The sequence below is a fragment of the Heterodontus francisci genome, chromosome 29, assembly GCF_036365525.1.
Source record: "Heterodontus francisci isolate sHetFra1 chromosome 29, sHetFra1.hap1, whole genome shotgun sequence".
NCBI lineage: Eukaryota > Metazoa > Chordata > Chondrichthyes > Heterodontiformes > Heterodontidae > Heterodontus > Heterodontus francisci.
This window is the reverse complement of record NC_090399.1, coordinates 12,636,470-12,652,539: the sequence shown is the minus strand read 5'-3', so window position 1 is coordinate 12,652,539 and position 16,070 is coordinate 12,636,470. Positions and strand designations below refer to the sequence as shown.

The 16,070-nt window shown below is 48.3% G+C and overlaps 1 protein-coding gene across 2 annotated transcripts; it reads right to left on the bottom strand.

Moving 5' to 3' along the window:
* Nucleotides 1–388: 388 nt before the first annotated feature.
* LOC137346127 (serine protease FAM111A-like) lies at nt 389–16,011 on the bottom strand. Of its 2 annotated transcripts, none has more exons than XM_068009439.1 (5): nt 15,907–16,011; nt 13,188–13,248; nt 7,733–7,793; nt 6,007–6,068; nt 389–5,182 (listed from the first exon to the last, which is right to left on the bottom strand). In XM_068009439.1, exons 2-5 carry the CDS (start codon nt 13,224–13,226, stop codon nt 3,362–3,364), a joined length of 1,983 nt encoding a protein of 660 aa, XP_067865540.1. In that variant the 5' UTR covers nt 13,227–13,248; nt 15,907–16,011; the 3' UTR covers nt 389–3,361. The 2 variants fall into 2 exon arrangements, with proteins under 2 accessions (XP_067865540.1, XP_067865541.1); XM_068009440.1 differs by having other exon boundaries at nt 15,861–15,925.
* Between the last annotated feature and the right edge of the window lie 59 nt (nt 16,012–16,070).

The following is a 16,070-nucleotide window of genomic DNA, read 5'->3' as shown; positions in this document are numbered from 1 at the left end:
CAGGAGAAACACCCGAAGCTGAAATGCATCTTACTGCAGGATTTGAGCACATAATCTTGATACTTCAGTGCAGTCGAGGGAGTGTTACATGGTTATTGGTTCTGACCCCATATACTGTTTCAAGTGGACATACAAGTTCCCATGGCACTATTTGAAGAGCATGGGAGCTCTCCCAGCATCCTGGTCAATCTCTATCTTTTAACCATTCATCTCATTGTTGTTTGTGGGACTTTGCTATGTGCAAATTAGCCATTGCTTCTCCCTGTATTAAAACAGTGACTATCCTATAGATTGGCTCCAAAGCACTGTGGGACTAGATTAATGCAAGTTCCTTAATAATATGTACCATGTTTGACATTTTTTTTTTTAAAAAAGGACAATTAGTAACAAATTTAACCAGGAAATATTTTTATTGTAACCGTATTTATACATGATAGCAGATTTATAGAATATCCATGAATCCATGTAACAAATTCAAATACTAGCACTAAAAAAGAAATCCCAGTTCAACAAAAATGTAGCAAGCGCCATTCAAACTGTTAACCAGATGTTTATAAAGTGTTCAATTTTTTTTTGCTTTACATAAAGAATAAGGAACTTTTGCCATTTCATATATACAATCAATATTCATCCGAATACTTTTGTCAGCCATTTGGCTCAGAAATAAAGATTTTAGTCCCTGACCCTGAGAAACTAGGTTCCACGACCAGCCTGTGTGGAGTTACCACAGCAGTGACTGGACTGCTACAATTGGTCACAGCGTCCCGAGGACAGGGGAGGAAAAATAAACTTCAAACCAACCAGATTTCATGCATCTGGTCAACACAAAGCAGCTGCCCCCACTGGAAAAGTACTTGTGTGGAAGCCAGGTGAGGGCAGGATAGGGCTCAGCTGTGATGTCCATCACAGTCAGATAGCCTATTACTCAAAGCATGCACAAGAACAGGCACTTGGGAGAGTTGCTCAGCAGTTTCAATATTCCAGCCCCCAGTGCTCAGTATTTTGCCAGTTGGTGATATGTTTTGACATGCGAAAACAAGCAGCACTTGGTGAACTTGCTTGTTACATAGAGCAACACTCCAAAAAAAATGCAATGTGTTATTGATAAAACATCCCCATCAATGTGGTACTGAGCCACACAGATCAGCAAGGCCCAGAGTTTTGACTGCTCTCTTATGCTCGTATAGTTGATTTCAGTAGAGACTTGCAGTGGACCTGTGACAATCTGCCACATCGCCTGTAGCTGATGGTAGTGGGGAGCGGGGGGGAGACTCAAAGAAAAATGAGTGTTTCCCGCTCCTGATGGCTTTCCATTGATCACTGTTAGCCAGTGAATGCATGTGGTTGTTGGATAACTCCAGGATCAGGCTGTGACACCTCTCTCAGTCATAAGGCTTGCCAACAATCAGTCCTGGCTGAAACATGAACAATTGGCAGGTTGGGAGTAAGCTGGAGTCACTTTTTTGTTTTAAACAAAACCAGGTCAGTCACTTTAGCATCGATACATGAACTAGGTGGGAAAAAAATTGCATAGCATATGTGGGCCAGAAAATGGCAGCTATAAGAGAGTTCAAATTAAAAAGTGTAGGTTGCTTCTTCAATAACCTTTTGATAGAGAATAAATGTTAACACTTTTCCACATAACAAATGGAATATTTTCCTCACATATCTACAATTATAGAGCGAAAGAGGACTGCCGCCCCATTAAACAGTGCTGCAGGACATGTTGCAAAAACACAAGAAGAAAGCAAAATATTGTGGGGCAATGATACAATGACATTACAAAAGCATTTGGCACTTTTCTGTATTTAAAGCTTCCTTTTCATGCACAAACCTCATTGAAAACGTATCACTGTAGCAGATTCAGTGCAAACAGATGTATCAATGTGGTACAAAAGGGAAGGTGTGCGAAAAGCAGAAAAAAAAAAGGCCTGATAACCATTTTCAAAGCTGCGTTAGAACATAGATTTGCAACCTGGGATTTCTGAGATCCACAAAGGGACATTGGGTGTTCCGCAAGAAAATCTGCCTATCGAATCCAGTCATCTGATTTTTATATTTTCTGAATTACTAGCAAATTGCTTCTGCTTATGTTAATCTGCCACAACAGCACTGACTGCCCTGCAACAGTTAACACTGTCTTTTGGAAGTTAAGATAGGTGGGGGACCTCAGGAATGCATAAATATTTGCAATGGGTTATCGGAACAGAAAAACAAATTACTGCATTCGAATTGTGTGCTGAGCTAGTTCTATTATAAAGTCCTTTCAATGCACTATAAAGAAAGTCTTAAAAGGGCCTTGCTGTCAGTTCATTATTAGTACTAAATCTGGTTTAAATTTGACAATGAAAGGATTTCCTAAATGATACGCAAACAGGTCAGTCTTCAGTTTCAAAATTGGACGCAATAGCATATTCTAAGCAGTCTCCGACTCAAAAATGCAGTATTCACTTATCTGCCACAAAGTCTCACTGTTAGTCCAGGATTGGTCAAACACCATTTAAACAGAAGGTTTTTTTGTGTTTAAATCAGTTGGGTGCAAAAAAAAAAAAAATCAGAGCTCTCTCCTGGAGGTGACACGTCTTAAAATGATGCACAGACCAAAGGTTGCAGTTTAAACCCCTCAAGCAACTGGACTAAAATTGACCTAAACACCCAAGTTGGGAGGAAATAAATAAAGCCAGAATCTTTGTTCCCGATTGCCATCCAGGGTTGGAAGGTGCAAAAGGACAAGATGGGGCTTGGCTGTGATCATCTGTACCCTCAAATACACTCACCATCTAGGCTCACAAATAGCCTCTTGGCTGAGGGGGAGGGGGGTTGGGGTTAGATGAAATGTTACAGAAACAAAAGATACAGATTTGCAGAGACTGATCCACACTGATTTCAAGTAAATAAGTGAGACACCGTTAGATTAGTCTCAGACAACCTTCCCAATGGTTCCTTGTTCAACATTTCCCCAACTCCAACCTTATACTTTGGAATAGCGAGGCTCCACACTCGGAGCAAAACCATACAAAAATAAAAAATAAAAAATCCCCCTCATACATTTCCCCAAACACAGAACTCTGCAATTCTTCCAGTCTTTAGCTTTGGGTAAATGCACATAGTCGCACTGAACAAGTTATACTGTACATTTCTCCACTGCCAGACAACAGCACCCAAATCTCCGCAGTCTAGCAAACTACATGATCTATGTTCTGAAAGATGGGTTAATTCTCCAGGTGGGACCCTTCAAAACAAAGTTCATTTGTACCTTTCCCATTCATATGGCATAACTTTCTTACAGTATACAGCCTTTCCCACTTCTTTCCTGCATTTTAGTATCTTCTCTGTGATCTGTTCTCTGGCCGCGTACACTTCACTTCCAAGAAGTTTGTAACGCAGTGATTATTTGCTTTGTCTTTTCCGTCATGGCATTGTCATTCTTGCTAATTATATTGCGGAGAATAAGCATAATGGGTCTTCCAAGTTCAATGTAGAACTTTTCTGGGTCTTTATTCTTCCTGTAGGTCTCACCACCACAGTGCAATGCAACTACGGATCCCTCAGAGTTAAATATTGGTGATCCCGCAGCACCATGGTGGAAATCTGTTTTGTATGCGATCACGTTGGAGTGTTTCAGTCTGTTGAAAGCTTGACTTGCAATCAAGACCGTGTCATACACATAACTTTCAGCATCTTCTCTGGTTATTTCGGATCTGAAGTTTTCCAGATGCTGCGGTGCATAACCAGCTGCCTGATCACCAGTCACGACCGAGCAAGGACAGATTTTCTTTTTGTCACCATCTGGGTGGCCGGTGATGTAAAGGGTACCAGTTTCTGGCGTGGCAGCACAGAACTCCATCAGTCCCAGCGCTCCGGGGGGGCTCTCCAGTTCCAGGATGGCGTAATCAAGCACTTGATCATAAATCTCTAGCCAGGCCGCCAGCTTCAACGGTTGACCTTTCTGGCCCTCCTCCTCATAGCCAAAGAAGACTTCGACGCAGTCGCGGATTAGAGCAGGCCAGTTTTCAAACGCAGCGTTCTCCGTGATCATTTCCACCACGTGGTAGCAGGTGACTATGTATCTGTCTTTCAGAATGAAGCAAGTGCCGCTGCCCTGAACGGTCGAAGACTTCCAGGCAATGCAGCCCACGCTGGAGAGTCGGTCCGTGATGCAGCGGAAAACCCTAGCCGGCACAGACGACAGGGCTTCTTGGTGCAGCCGGTTCAAATACTGCCTTTCCGATACATTTGCCAGGTCGGCATTCCTGGAAACAGATTGCTTGAATTTCATCACCGAGGCACGACGGGCCTCCACGTGCCACTTTGGCAGCAGATTGCGGCCACCCTCGCACGCTTTTCCATCCAAGTCCCTCCTGGACATTTGCGCTGCCGACTCTGCAGATTTACTCGCTTTTGGCTTCGGGCTCCTGCCATCGTCGCAGGTCTTCTTCTTGGGACCGCTCATCTCGATTTGAAAGCTCCGGCCATGCAGTGCGTCCACTATGTTGTTGAACTGTATCTTCCTTGGTGGGTCCACCTTCTCCAGTAGTTTGTGAGTGTCATCCTCGATCTTGGGGTCGAAGCGGCCATCATTCACCAAAGCTTCCCGAATGGTCTCGCCCTCGAAGCCGAGGATGCAAAGCTTGGTTTGCCCCTGAGCTATCCGGTCAGCCAGAACAATCCTCTGGGTGGTGTTAACCCCCGTCCTGCCACTCGGCTCGACGTAGAAGAGAACATGGCACTTGTTGCGCGGGTACAGAGCGGGCACCCGCCGCTCACCGCCGTCACGAGATTGAGTCCGCAGGAACAGCAGTCGGAAATGGGAGTGTGGCGGCAGGTAGCGGCAGAGGATATCGAGGTTCACTAAACCTTTCAGTGGGCCTTCCCCGTAGGCAAGGATCGTGTTGTCGCTTTTCACCTTCTCTTCAAAATCACAGGATGAATTTAATGCAAAGAGCAAGGTGTCGCTTGGCTCCCCAGTAAACACATACTGGACGTTATCCGGGTCTCCACACACACTGAAAGTGAACTCTTTTCTCTGGAAGTTTTGAATTCCGCACTTCTTGTTTGTGTGTTTGTTCTTGAGAATTTTCCCATTCTTTGGACTTAACTCTTCAGTATAGCTGCCCGGTTGCAGTTTGCTTTCTCCCCAGGCGTTACAATCACCCATCTTTTTGCTTCTAGCATTTTTGATCTGGAGAGACAGGAATTTATTAATGCTTATTATTTTACGCTTTTCCCCCCCCCCTCTTTCTTGAACATGCCAAGCTAAGGTTTGTTAGGCACTTACTGGCCAAGCAACCATTCCTAACTTACAAGCCTGGACATTAGATGGCCAGTGTGGAGGGAGTTCGTGAGGCATTACTACCCAATACTATTCTGTTCACCCAATATGCAAATGCACTTGCTTTCCATTGGATAGTAATCAGCACTAAGGATCCCAGCTGCTTTTTCCCTCTCTCGCCCAGGGTCAGAAAGCAGTAGTAGCATGTGCACTCCCAAGACTAGGTCATGTTCTGGAGTACTCAACTTCATAATGGCCAATGTACAGAATAACAGCCATCAAAAGAAGCAGTCGCATCCCAAATTTTAACCTCTGCCATTTTCTCACGCCTGCCACTCTCCACTGCTGAGGGCAATGGGTAGGTGCTTGCAAGCCTCAACTGGCATAGCTAGACAGCTTCAGAAAGCCAACCGAGATAGCTTGGACTGACTTTGCCTCGCAGATTACTCCCAAACCCTACGGAGAAGTTTCAAAGTTTCTGTTCTGGTCAAAACAGTCTTCTCCCCTCCATTTCTCAGCTCCCCCTCCAATTACAGAGCCATGAGCAAGAGATCACCATCAGCGCATCATCTGCATAAATTTTCATCTTTTCTGCTTCCAGCGGCAGTACTCTAGCCCAATCTGCCACCAATTCATTCTGGAGTTAACACACAGTAAGCTTTTGATTCAAAAGTGCAGCCCATGCCAGTTTGAAGCAAGAACAAAGCCACTACCATAAACTAATTCAGCTGTACCTGACAGTCCTGGTAATGATTCTCAGCACCAGATATTGCAAATCGAACTAGACAATCGGTTTCTGAAAGAAATAAAATGCAAATTATTTTAGACAAAAAGAAAAGCTTCAAATGCTGGAAATCAAGAACAGAAAAGGTTGTAAAATACATAGTTGGTCTGTGGGAGATCGGATAACGTTCCAGGTCTCCAGTTCTCACCCTCCTCCTGAAGGCATTTACCCTCCACTAGACTGATGACACAAATTAGAATTCAAGAACCACAAGTGCTGACTACGCTCCAAAATCACACCCAATTGGTCATCATACTCAAGAGTCTTAAAGTGGGCAGACCGCTCAACAATCCAGTCAAATCCTGTTCTTATTCTATGTCCACATACACACTTACAGCAGGGTCACTGGATATTGTTCAAGAGTGAGAATGCTGAACAGTTTTCCCCTCCCTAACCTAGGAGCACTGAAACCATAGTGTCCTCCCAGGAGGACCAACAGTGGCACCTAGCAGCAGAAAATGTGACTGTTACAAAATCCATTGCATAAGTCACACCTTTGTGTAAAATTGAGATATACAAACATAGCGCTGTAATTTATATGACAACCAGCTGTGGCTCAGGAGGTAGCACACTCATTAGTCAGTGATTGTGGGTTCAATTTCCACTCCTGAGACTTGAGTGTAAAATCTAGGTTGACACTTCAGCACAATGCTGAGGGAATACTGCACGGTCAGAGGTGTACGTCACTGGCCGTCAAGCAATTTGGGACATCGTCAGGACGTGAAAGGCACTGTATGGCCACAGGTATGAGCTGGATGCCATCGCCTCCCCACATCTAGTTTTCTCTGCTGTCTCATCATGGTCCAATTTCATATGGATAGGCAGATCTCTGGTACCTCACCCACGTCCCGTTCTAGACATGCAAGCCTGGTTAACTGTGAGCGAGCAAGTTATTCAACTGTAGAGAAAGTGCCACAGTCGAAACTTAATCTTGTCCTTGCCCAACATATCACATGCACTTTTCCAGCAGAGGGTGATTGGGATTACTTTCCCCTCCTCACTAGCACAAGGGTGTGGAGGCCAATTGTAGGTTTTAGCTAATCTCAGCTGGGTGACAATCAAACTCAGGATTAAATTTGGAACTCCACCCATTCCTTGTATGGCTTAATACCACACCAGGCTGTACATTCATCCACTGAACCATTACGGGAGCTTAGGCATAAGTTATTTTTTTCTTTAAACAGAATTAAATATTTCAATGAGTTATCAGCAAAGCAGAACTACAGCTAAGGTTGCACAACCTGTTCTGCCCTGGACCTGACAGAACATGACATTCCTAAGAATACAGGATCAGCAGAAATCTAAAAGGAAAAAAATTAAAACAATTCATATTTCTCCAAAAATGGAAACAAAGTATAGTTTTATTAATGCCTTTGCAATATGCATTATGGAAAGAACTTGGCTATTAAAAGTGTAAACTAAGGAGTTTTAAAAGAAAGTGCATTTCATTTGACAAATTGCACTTTCAAAAGGAGGGCTATCCATGTTGGAAAATACACATCTCAAAGGTGAATTTTACTGAACTAACTCCCCTCCTTTAGCATTGAAATTGTTCACCTGTCACCACGCACCAGTCTCTAAAATTGGCTCTAAGGACGTCTCTAACTCATCCCTTTACCTCCGTTCTGATCAGCACACCCACACCAAGCTATTCTGTTACAAAGTTCATCTCATACCTTGCTTTATGTTCCTTTGGAGAGGGATCCCATCCTTCCTGGGGCCACTTGCATCTTGCGGCTGTGTAAAACAAGGATTCATTGTATGTTACTCAACAGGAATCTTCCCCCGTCTGGTCCAACAATCTTGCCCAAAGAGACAAGCGCCTGGGCTATTAATTTTGCCACAACAGATCAGGTCTTAGGACACCCCAGGGGGTTCGAGACTTTTATTCAACATATTTCAGTGCATGAAACTCTTCCGAGAAAATAAAATCATATTTGTAAATATTTAAAAGATTGATTATGATGTGAAATATAATTTAGGAAAAAGGTTTGAAGGTGACATTACATTCAAACAGTAACGTTCAAGCCAAGGTTCCATCCTAGTTGTCCTGCCACCAACCCCCCACGCCCCCCCTCTTGCCTAGCCCCAACACTTCATCCTGCAAGTTCTGACTCTTGGTGGAGTGTGGCTCTGTAAGCCTGCAGCCCTCCAATACCACACCCAAGGGGCAATTCTACACAGTCTCAACAGCAAAAGATGGCAGCCCATTTATTATGAAGCAAGTGCCGGTGCACTGCACAACAAAACAAGCTTCAAGTAACACTAAATTTTACAATGCAAACAGCAACACTATGCCGATTAAAATACAACAATTAAACTCGGTGGGATGTCAACTGTAACATTAATAAATTTTAAAACAGCCCCAGATGTCCAAAGGGTCGGAAACAATCAGATCTGAAATTTTAGCTAAAGGTCAGGCTAGTTTCTGGGGTGGTTTGCATGACACTATTCCAGTTTTAATACTACATTTTTAAAATGTACACCTTCCAGTGACGGCTCAGCTGATAAATGCATTAACAAGCCTGGCACTGATTCATAGAGAGTGGCCGAGTTGAGGCTATTGGTTTCCAGTAGGTTTGGCTCACAGCAGGATTACAACTGACCTCAGTGCCTAGTGGAATGCAAGAAATTCTCCAGGGCTTCAAGCAACAGATTGTTATTTGGGCATTAAATAATAATTCCTGTGGACACGTGGGAATTGGGCAAGAAAACAGGATCAAGCACAGTTTTGGTGCATCCCATTGGTGAATAGCCTTCAGACATGCTCTAAGCTCACACATGGGACTGCCTGATTACTGAATTTACCCCAAGAGGGAGCTGCATTCAACTAAAGGACAAGTTGGAGTTGGTGCTACACTGCTGTAGCCATTATCTCTGACCTGCACTGCCATCAGGTGGCACTGCCCTCTATAAATAAAGAACCATGAGCTCACAAAGAATTCCCACTGAGACAAAGGTACCAGAGAACAGCCAACTTGCAGAAACTGCATCCCATATCAATCAACGCCTTCAGTAATACACGGAAGAACCCTTTAATTGAGTTGTGGTTTGAACAAGGCAATGCAGTTATATTACTATCACATCATCTTTCTCCATTCACAAATGGTAATGGGCGTTTTTAAAGAAAGGAACATTGTTACTCTTGCAAGGTTGTCAGAAAGGTTTATGCTTCTCTATTTAAAAAACAATGAGCCACAGCATTAGCATTAACAAATTAAATCATATACCATGACAAATCATAGCATCATGAGCAAGCAATATTGTGGAGCTCCAAATGCCAAACACCACGTAGGCTTTTTCCTTCTTAATAAGGAAATGAGGCATGCGGAAAAAATTAGAGAAGCCTTGAAAGACGAGGTTACGGTAAAATTTCAAGAGGAATATACTAAATATTAACTGATATACCACACCACAAAAAGGAGCCATAAGACCCAATATTCCTACAAACTCTCAGAATTCTTCCAGTGAAGGCGGCCATTTTGGCCCATTGCATCTACACCGACTCTCCAAAAAAGCAATTCGCCTAGTGCCACTCCCCCGCCTTCTCCCCGAAACCCTGTACATTCTTCCTTTTCATATAACTGTCTAACTCCCTTTTGAATGCTTCAATTGAACCTGCCTCCACCACGTTCTCAAGTAGTGCATTCCAGACCTTAACCACTCACTATGTGAAAAGTTGTTCCTCGTGTCACTTTTCCTTCTCTTATCCATTACTTTAAATCTGTGCTCTCTCATTTTTGATCCTTTCACGAGTGGGAACAGTTTCTCCCTATCTTCTCTGTCCAGACCTCTCATGATTTTGAATACCTCTATCAATCACTTCTCAGCCTTCTCTTCTCCAAGGGAAACAGTTCCAACTTCTCCAATCTATCTTCATAACTGAAGTTCTTCATCCCTGAAATCATTGTGAATCTTTTCTGTACTCTCGCCAATGCACTCATATCTTTCCTAACTGCGGCACCCAGAACTGGATGCAATACTCCAGCTGAGGCCGAACTAGTGTCTTATACAAGTTCAACATAACTTCCTTGCTCTAGTACTCTATGCCCCTATTAATAAAGCCCAGGATACTGTATACTTTATTAACCACTCTCTCAACCTGTGCTGCCACCTTCAACGACTTATGCACATGTACACCCAGGTCTCTGCTCCCGCACCTCCTTTAGAATTGTACCCTTTATGTTATATTTCTCTCCATGTTCTTCCTACCAAAATGAATCACTTCACAATTCTCTGCATTGAGCTACAGCTGCCACCTACCCGCCCATTCCACCAACTTGCCTATATCATTTTGGAGTTCTGCGGTATCCTCCTCACAGTTCACAATGCTTCCAAGTTTCCTATCATCTGCAAACTTTGAAATTGTGCCCTGTACACCAAGGTCTAGGTCATTAGCATATCAGGAAAAGCAAGGGTCCCAACACGTACCCTTGGGGAATTCCTCCAGCCGTAAAACATCCATTAACCACTACTGTTTACTGTCACTCAGCCAATTTCGTATCCACGTTGCAACCACCCATTTTATTCTATGAGCTATAACTCTGCTCACAAGTCTGTTGTGTGGCACTGTACACCACATCAACTGCATTGCCCTCATCAACCCTGTTACCTCCTCAAAAAACTCCAGCAAGTTAGCTAAACATGATTTCCTCTTAGCAAATCCATGCTGGCTTTCCTCAATTAACCCGCATTTGTCCATGTGACTACTCATTTTGTCCCAAACTAATATTTCTACAAGTTTCCCCACCACCGAAGTTAAACTGACTTGCCTGTAATTGCTTGGTTTATCTTTATACTCTTGCTTGAACAAGGGTATAACATTTGCAATTCTCTGGCACTACCCCCGAGTCTAAGGAAGACCGAAAAATTATGGACAGTGCCTCAGCGATTTCCACCCTCACTTCCCTCAGTGTCCTTGGATGCATCTCATCCGGTCCTGGTGCTTTATCCACTTTAAGTACAGACAGCCTATCTAATATGTCCTCCTTATCAATTTTAAACCCTGCTAGTGTCTGAATTACCTCCTCTTTCATCATTGCCTCAGTTGCATTTTCTTCCTCAGTAAAGACAGATTCGACTCGCCACACTTAGTAGTTGGCAGGAAAAAAGACAGAGGCGCAAGGGGAGAGCCAACTGTGTAACAGCCCCGACAAACAAATTTCTCTGCAGCACCTGTGGAAGAGCCTGTCACTCTAGAATTGGCCTTTGTAGCCACTCCAGGCGCTGCTTCACAAACCACTGACCACCTCCAGGCGCTTATCCATTGTCTCTCGAGATAAGGAGGCCAAAGAAAGAAAGACAGATGCAAAGTATTCATTTAATACCTCAGCTATGCCCTCTGCCTCCATGCGTAAATCCCCTTTATGGTCCCTAATTGGCCCAACTCCTCCTTTTACCACCCTTTTACTATTCATATGCTTACAGAAAACTTTGGGATTCCCTTTAATGTTAGCTGCCACTCTCTTTGCTTCTTATTTGTCTTTTCCCTTCCTCTCTGAACTTTCTATATTCAGCCTGGTTCTCAATTGTATTTTCTACCTCGCATCTGTCATAAGCACACTTTTTCTTTTCTATCTTAATCTCTGCCTCTTCTGTCATCAAGGGGCTCTGGATTTATTTATCCTACCTTTCATCTTCGAGGGAACACACCTAGACAGTGCCCAAATGATCTCTTCTTTGAAGGTAGCCCATTGTTCAGCTACCGTTTTACTTGCCAACATTTGACTCCAATTTATTCACCCCAACTCCATTCTTACCCCATTGAAGTTGGCTTTCCCTAGTTAATTATTCTTACTCTAGATTGTTCATTGTTCCTTTTCCATAATCAGCCTAAACCTTATGATACAACGATCACTGTCCCCTAAATGATCTCCTGATACTTGATCCACTTGGACACCTCGTTCCCAAGAACCATGTCTAGCAGTGCCTCCATTCTCGTTGGACTAGCAACATACTGTAGAAAATTTACCTGAACACACTCTAGGAACTCTTGCCCCTCACTGCCCTTTACACTACTACTACCCGGTCTATATTTGGATAATTAATGTCCCCCATTATAACTACCCTATAATTTTTGCAACTCTCTAATTTCCTTGCAAATTTGTTCCTCCATGTCCTTTCCACTAGTTGGTGACCTGTGGGCAACAGTGAGCTCTTTGCTAAAGTAATCCAGTACGAATATCATTTCCATATTCTTGCATTCCCTCCTTTCAAATGTATCTCACCTATTCCTGAGAAAGCTGCCAAGGTCTCTGCCTCCACTGCTCCCTCTTTGTCGGAACAGGAGGAAGCCTCAAAGCCTGTTACGCTATTGAATTAGATTGTGGCTGACCTGCATTTTAACTCCAGCCAATTCCGTAATCCTTCATAACCTTGCCGTATTAAATAAAACTATCAATCTCAGTCAAGAAGTTTTCAATTGACTCCCCAGCCTCAACAGCTTTTTTGAGGGCAGAGTGTTCCAGATTTTCACCACCCTGCAAAGAAGATATTCTTGACATCACCCCTAACAGCCTGGCTTTAGTTTTAAGGTTATGCCCCCTCCTCACTTGCTCTGGGCTTTTCACAACTCTCCACAAAGAATATTATGTCAAGATGTGTCAGGATGGTAAGACTAGGATAGAAAATAAAACTAGTGAAAGCAAATTGAGAAGTATTTAGTCTAAAGAAAACAAAATGTCTTTACTCCAAAGTTGGAATATTCGACCAGATGAGAGCGCAGTCAGAAGGGAAGTTGGAAATTGAATTTTCAGGCTGCGTGCCTGATCGAATAAGTTCAAATCAGCTCATTCTGCACCCTCCCTCACACGCTCATGACTCAAAGCCTTCATGGTTTCAATACCTCCAGTGCCTTCACTAAACAAGACAGGCTCGCAGCCAAGGTGCCTGATGGAGTGCAGCATTCAACTCAAGGGTTGAAGACCTGGTTGGGGGAGGGCTCAGGGCAAATACCCTGCAAGAGGCAGAAAAGAGCCACAGAGGAGGGATTAACCTGAAGTGTTTCAGTTGACAGGGAGATGGAGCCCAGTGGAGGGCCGCAAGACGAAGCCACGAACGGCATCGGATGAGCGTTTCAGCTGACCCGGGAAGGGTCAAAAAGCACATTGAAAAAGAAAATGCGAGAAGTACCGTAGGCGTTCTGCTGCCTTCATCACTTGAGGAACTCATCCTGCAGTTTTATCTCGTAGCACTGAAAGAAAAATAGAAAACCATGTGAGAGAGGATATCAAACATGGGACCCTTTTAAAAGAGGTAGACTCGCCATCAGGACACCTCGACATGGGACAGCAACATGGAATTCTGTACCACAAAAGCAATTTGAAGTGGAGCAGCAGGACCGCTTTGAAAGAATACATCATCTGGACTGCTTTTAAAGAAGGCTCCTTCCCCCAGTGTATATGCAATGCACAGACTGGAGTCACACAAAGGCAAGCAATCAAGGTGACACCGGATTGAAGGTCCAACCTGCGTTGTGGTTAGGTGACTGCGTCATTTCCTATCAGCAGAATTAGGCTAGCAAAAGGACCCGATCACTGCCCAATGACCTCCTTAAAGGCATTGAGCAAGGACAGGGTAACGCTTTTCAAGTAATGCCCTCCATGGTCAAATAACCTGTTGACATCCATGGTTTCAGATGGCACTGTGGGAGGGGCAGGAGCGAGCGACATATTGTATGGCTCTCGACATCAGTGCAACTGCAACCCAGCGTGATTGGAGCTTTCACAAAGAGAAATAATTAAAACAAACTCATTGCTGCAAACAATTGGACAGATCCTCTTGCTGTAGGTAGGGAGGGGGAGGGGTAGGGAGGGGGAGGGGTAGGGGGGGAGAGGGAGAGGGGGAGAGGGAGAGGGGGAGAGGGGGAGGGGGAGAGGGGGAGGGGGGGAGGGGGGGAGGGAGGGGGGGAGGGGAGGGAGGGGGGGAGGGGAGGGAGGGAGAGGGAGGGGGAGGGGGAGGGGGAGGGGGGGAGGGGGAGGGGGAGGGAGAGGGAGGGGGAGAGGGAGGGGGAGAGGGAGAGGGAGAGGGAGAGGGAGGGGGAGGGAGGGGGAGGGAGGGGGGGAGGGGGGGAGGGGGGGGGGGAGGGGGGGAGGGGGGGGGGAGGGGGGGAGGGGGGGAGGGGGGGGGGGGGGGGAGGGGGGGAGGGGGGGAGGGGGGGAGGGGGGGAGGGGGGGAGGGGGGGAGGGGGGGGAGGGGGGGGAGGGGGGGGAGTGGGGGAGGGGGGGAGGGGGGGAGGGGGGAGGGGAGGGGAGGGGGGGAGGGGGGAGGGGAGGGGAGGGGGGGAGGGGAGGAAGGGGGGAGGGGGGGAAGGGGGGGAGGGGGGGAAGGGGGGGAGGGGGGAGGGGGGGAAGGGGGGGAGGGGGGGAAGGGGGGGAGGGGGGGAGGGGGGGAGGGGGGGAAGGGGGGAGGGGGGGAAGGGGGGAAGGGGGGAAGGGGGGAAGGGGAAGGGGGGGAGGGGAAGGGGGGAGGGGGGGAGGGAGGGAGGGAGGGAGGGAGGGGAGGGGAGGGGAGGGGGGGAGGGGAGGGGAGGAGGGGAGGGGAGGGGAGGAGGGGAGGGGAGGAGGGGAGGGGAGGGGAGGGGAGGAGGGGAGGGGAGGGGAGGGGAGGGGAGGGGGGGAGAGGGGGGAGAGGGGGGAGAGGGGGGAGAGGGGGGAGAGGGAGGGGGAGGGGGAGGGGGAGGGGAGGGGGGGAGGGGGGGAGGGGGGAGAGGGAGGGGGAGGGTGGGGGGGGAGGGGGTGGGGGGGGAGGGGGTGGGGGGGGAGGGGGTGGGGGGGAGGGGGGAGGGGGTGGGGGGGGAGGGGGGGAGGGGGTGGGGGGGGAGGGGGTGGGGGGGGAGGGGGTGGGGGGGGAGGGGGTGGGGGGGAGGGGGGGAGGGGGTGGGGGGGAGGGGGGGGAGGGGGTGGGGGGGAGGGGGTGGGGGGGAGGGGGTGGGGGGGAGGGGGTGGGGGGGAGGGGGTGGGGGGGGGAGGGGGGGAGGGGGTGGGGGGGAGGGGGGAGGGTTGTGGGGGGGAGGGGGGAGGGGAGTGAGGGGGGAGGGGGGGGTGAGGGGGAGGGGGGGGGTGAGGGGGGAGGGGGGGAGAGGGGGTGAGGGGGGAGAGGGGGTGAGGGGGGAGAGGGGGTGAGGGGGGAGAGGGGGTGAGGGGTGAGGGGGTGAGGGGGTGAGGGGGGGAGAGGGGGAGAGGGGGGAGAGGGGGTGAGGGGGGAGAGGGGGTGAGGGGGGGAGAGGGGGTGAGGGGGGGAGGGGGTGAGGGGGGAGAGGGGGTGAGGGGGAGAGGGGGTGAGGGGGGAGAGGGGGTGAGGGGGGAGAGGGGGTGAGGGGTGAGGGGGGGTGAGGGGGGAGGGGGGTGAGGGGGGAGGGGGGTGAGGGGGGAGGGGGGTGAGGGGGGGAGGGGGGTGAGGGGGGGAGGGAGGGGGGGGGGGTGAGAGGGGAGGGGAGGGAGGGAGGGGGGGGAGAGAGGGAGGGGGGGAGAGGGAGGGGGGTGAGAGAGGGAGGGGAGAGAGAGGGAGAGGAGAGAGAGGGAGGGGAGAGGAGGAGGAGGAGGAGGAGAAGAGAGGGGGGGAGGAGGGGGACGGGAAATGCTTGCAAATAATCAGTTCGAAACACCTGGGGGGGGTCGAGGCCTGCGCCGATTATTCCCCCCTCCCGGCTGAGCGACTGGAGTCCCGAGGACCCTGCTCGCCCCCCCCGGGGCTCCGCTCTCCTCCACCTCACTCAGCCCCAATCTGGTGTTTTGTTTCCAGCTCGGATGAGTATCTGCAGCGGCTCCTCTCCGGGAAAAGGGGCAGGACGAAAAGGGTTCCTACCATCACTCCCACCCCCTACCAGGCCTCAGCGACCGGCTGCACTCACCCTCCGCGAACCGCAAGAAGCCTCGGAGCACAGGCCTGCACACGTGACCTTCACGCCAACTGTCGCCACTCCTGATTGGCTCCTGGTGTCACATGTCTCCGTGGGCGGGGCGGAGTTTGAGCAAAACGTCACTGGAGAGCCTGGGTGAAAGGTCAAAACACCTG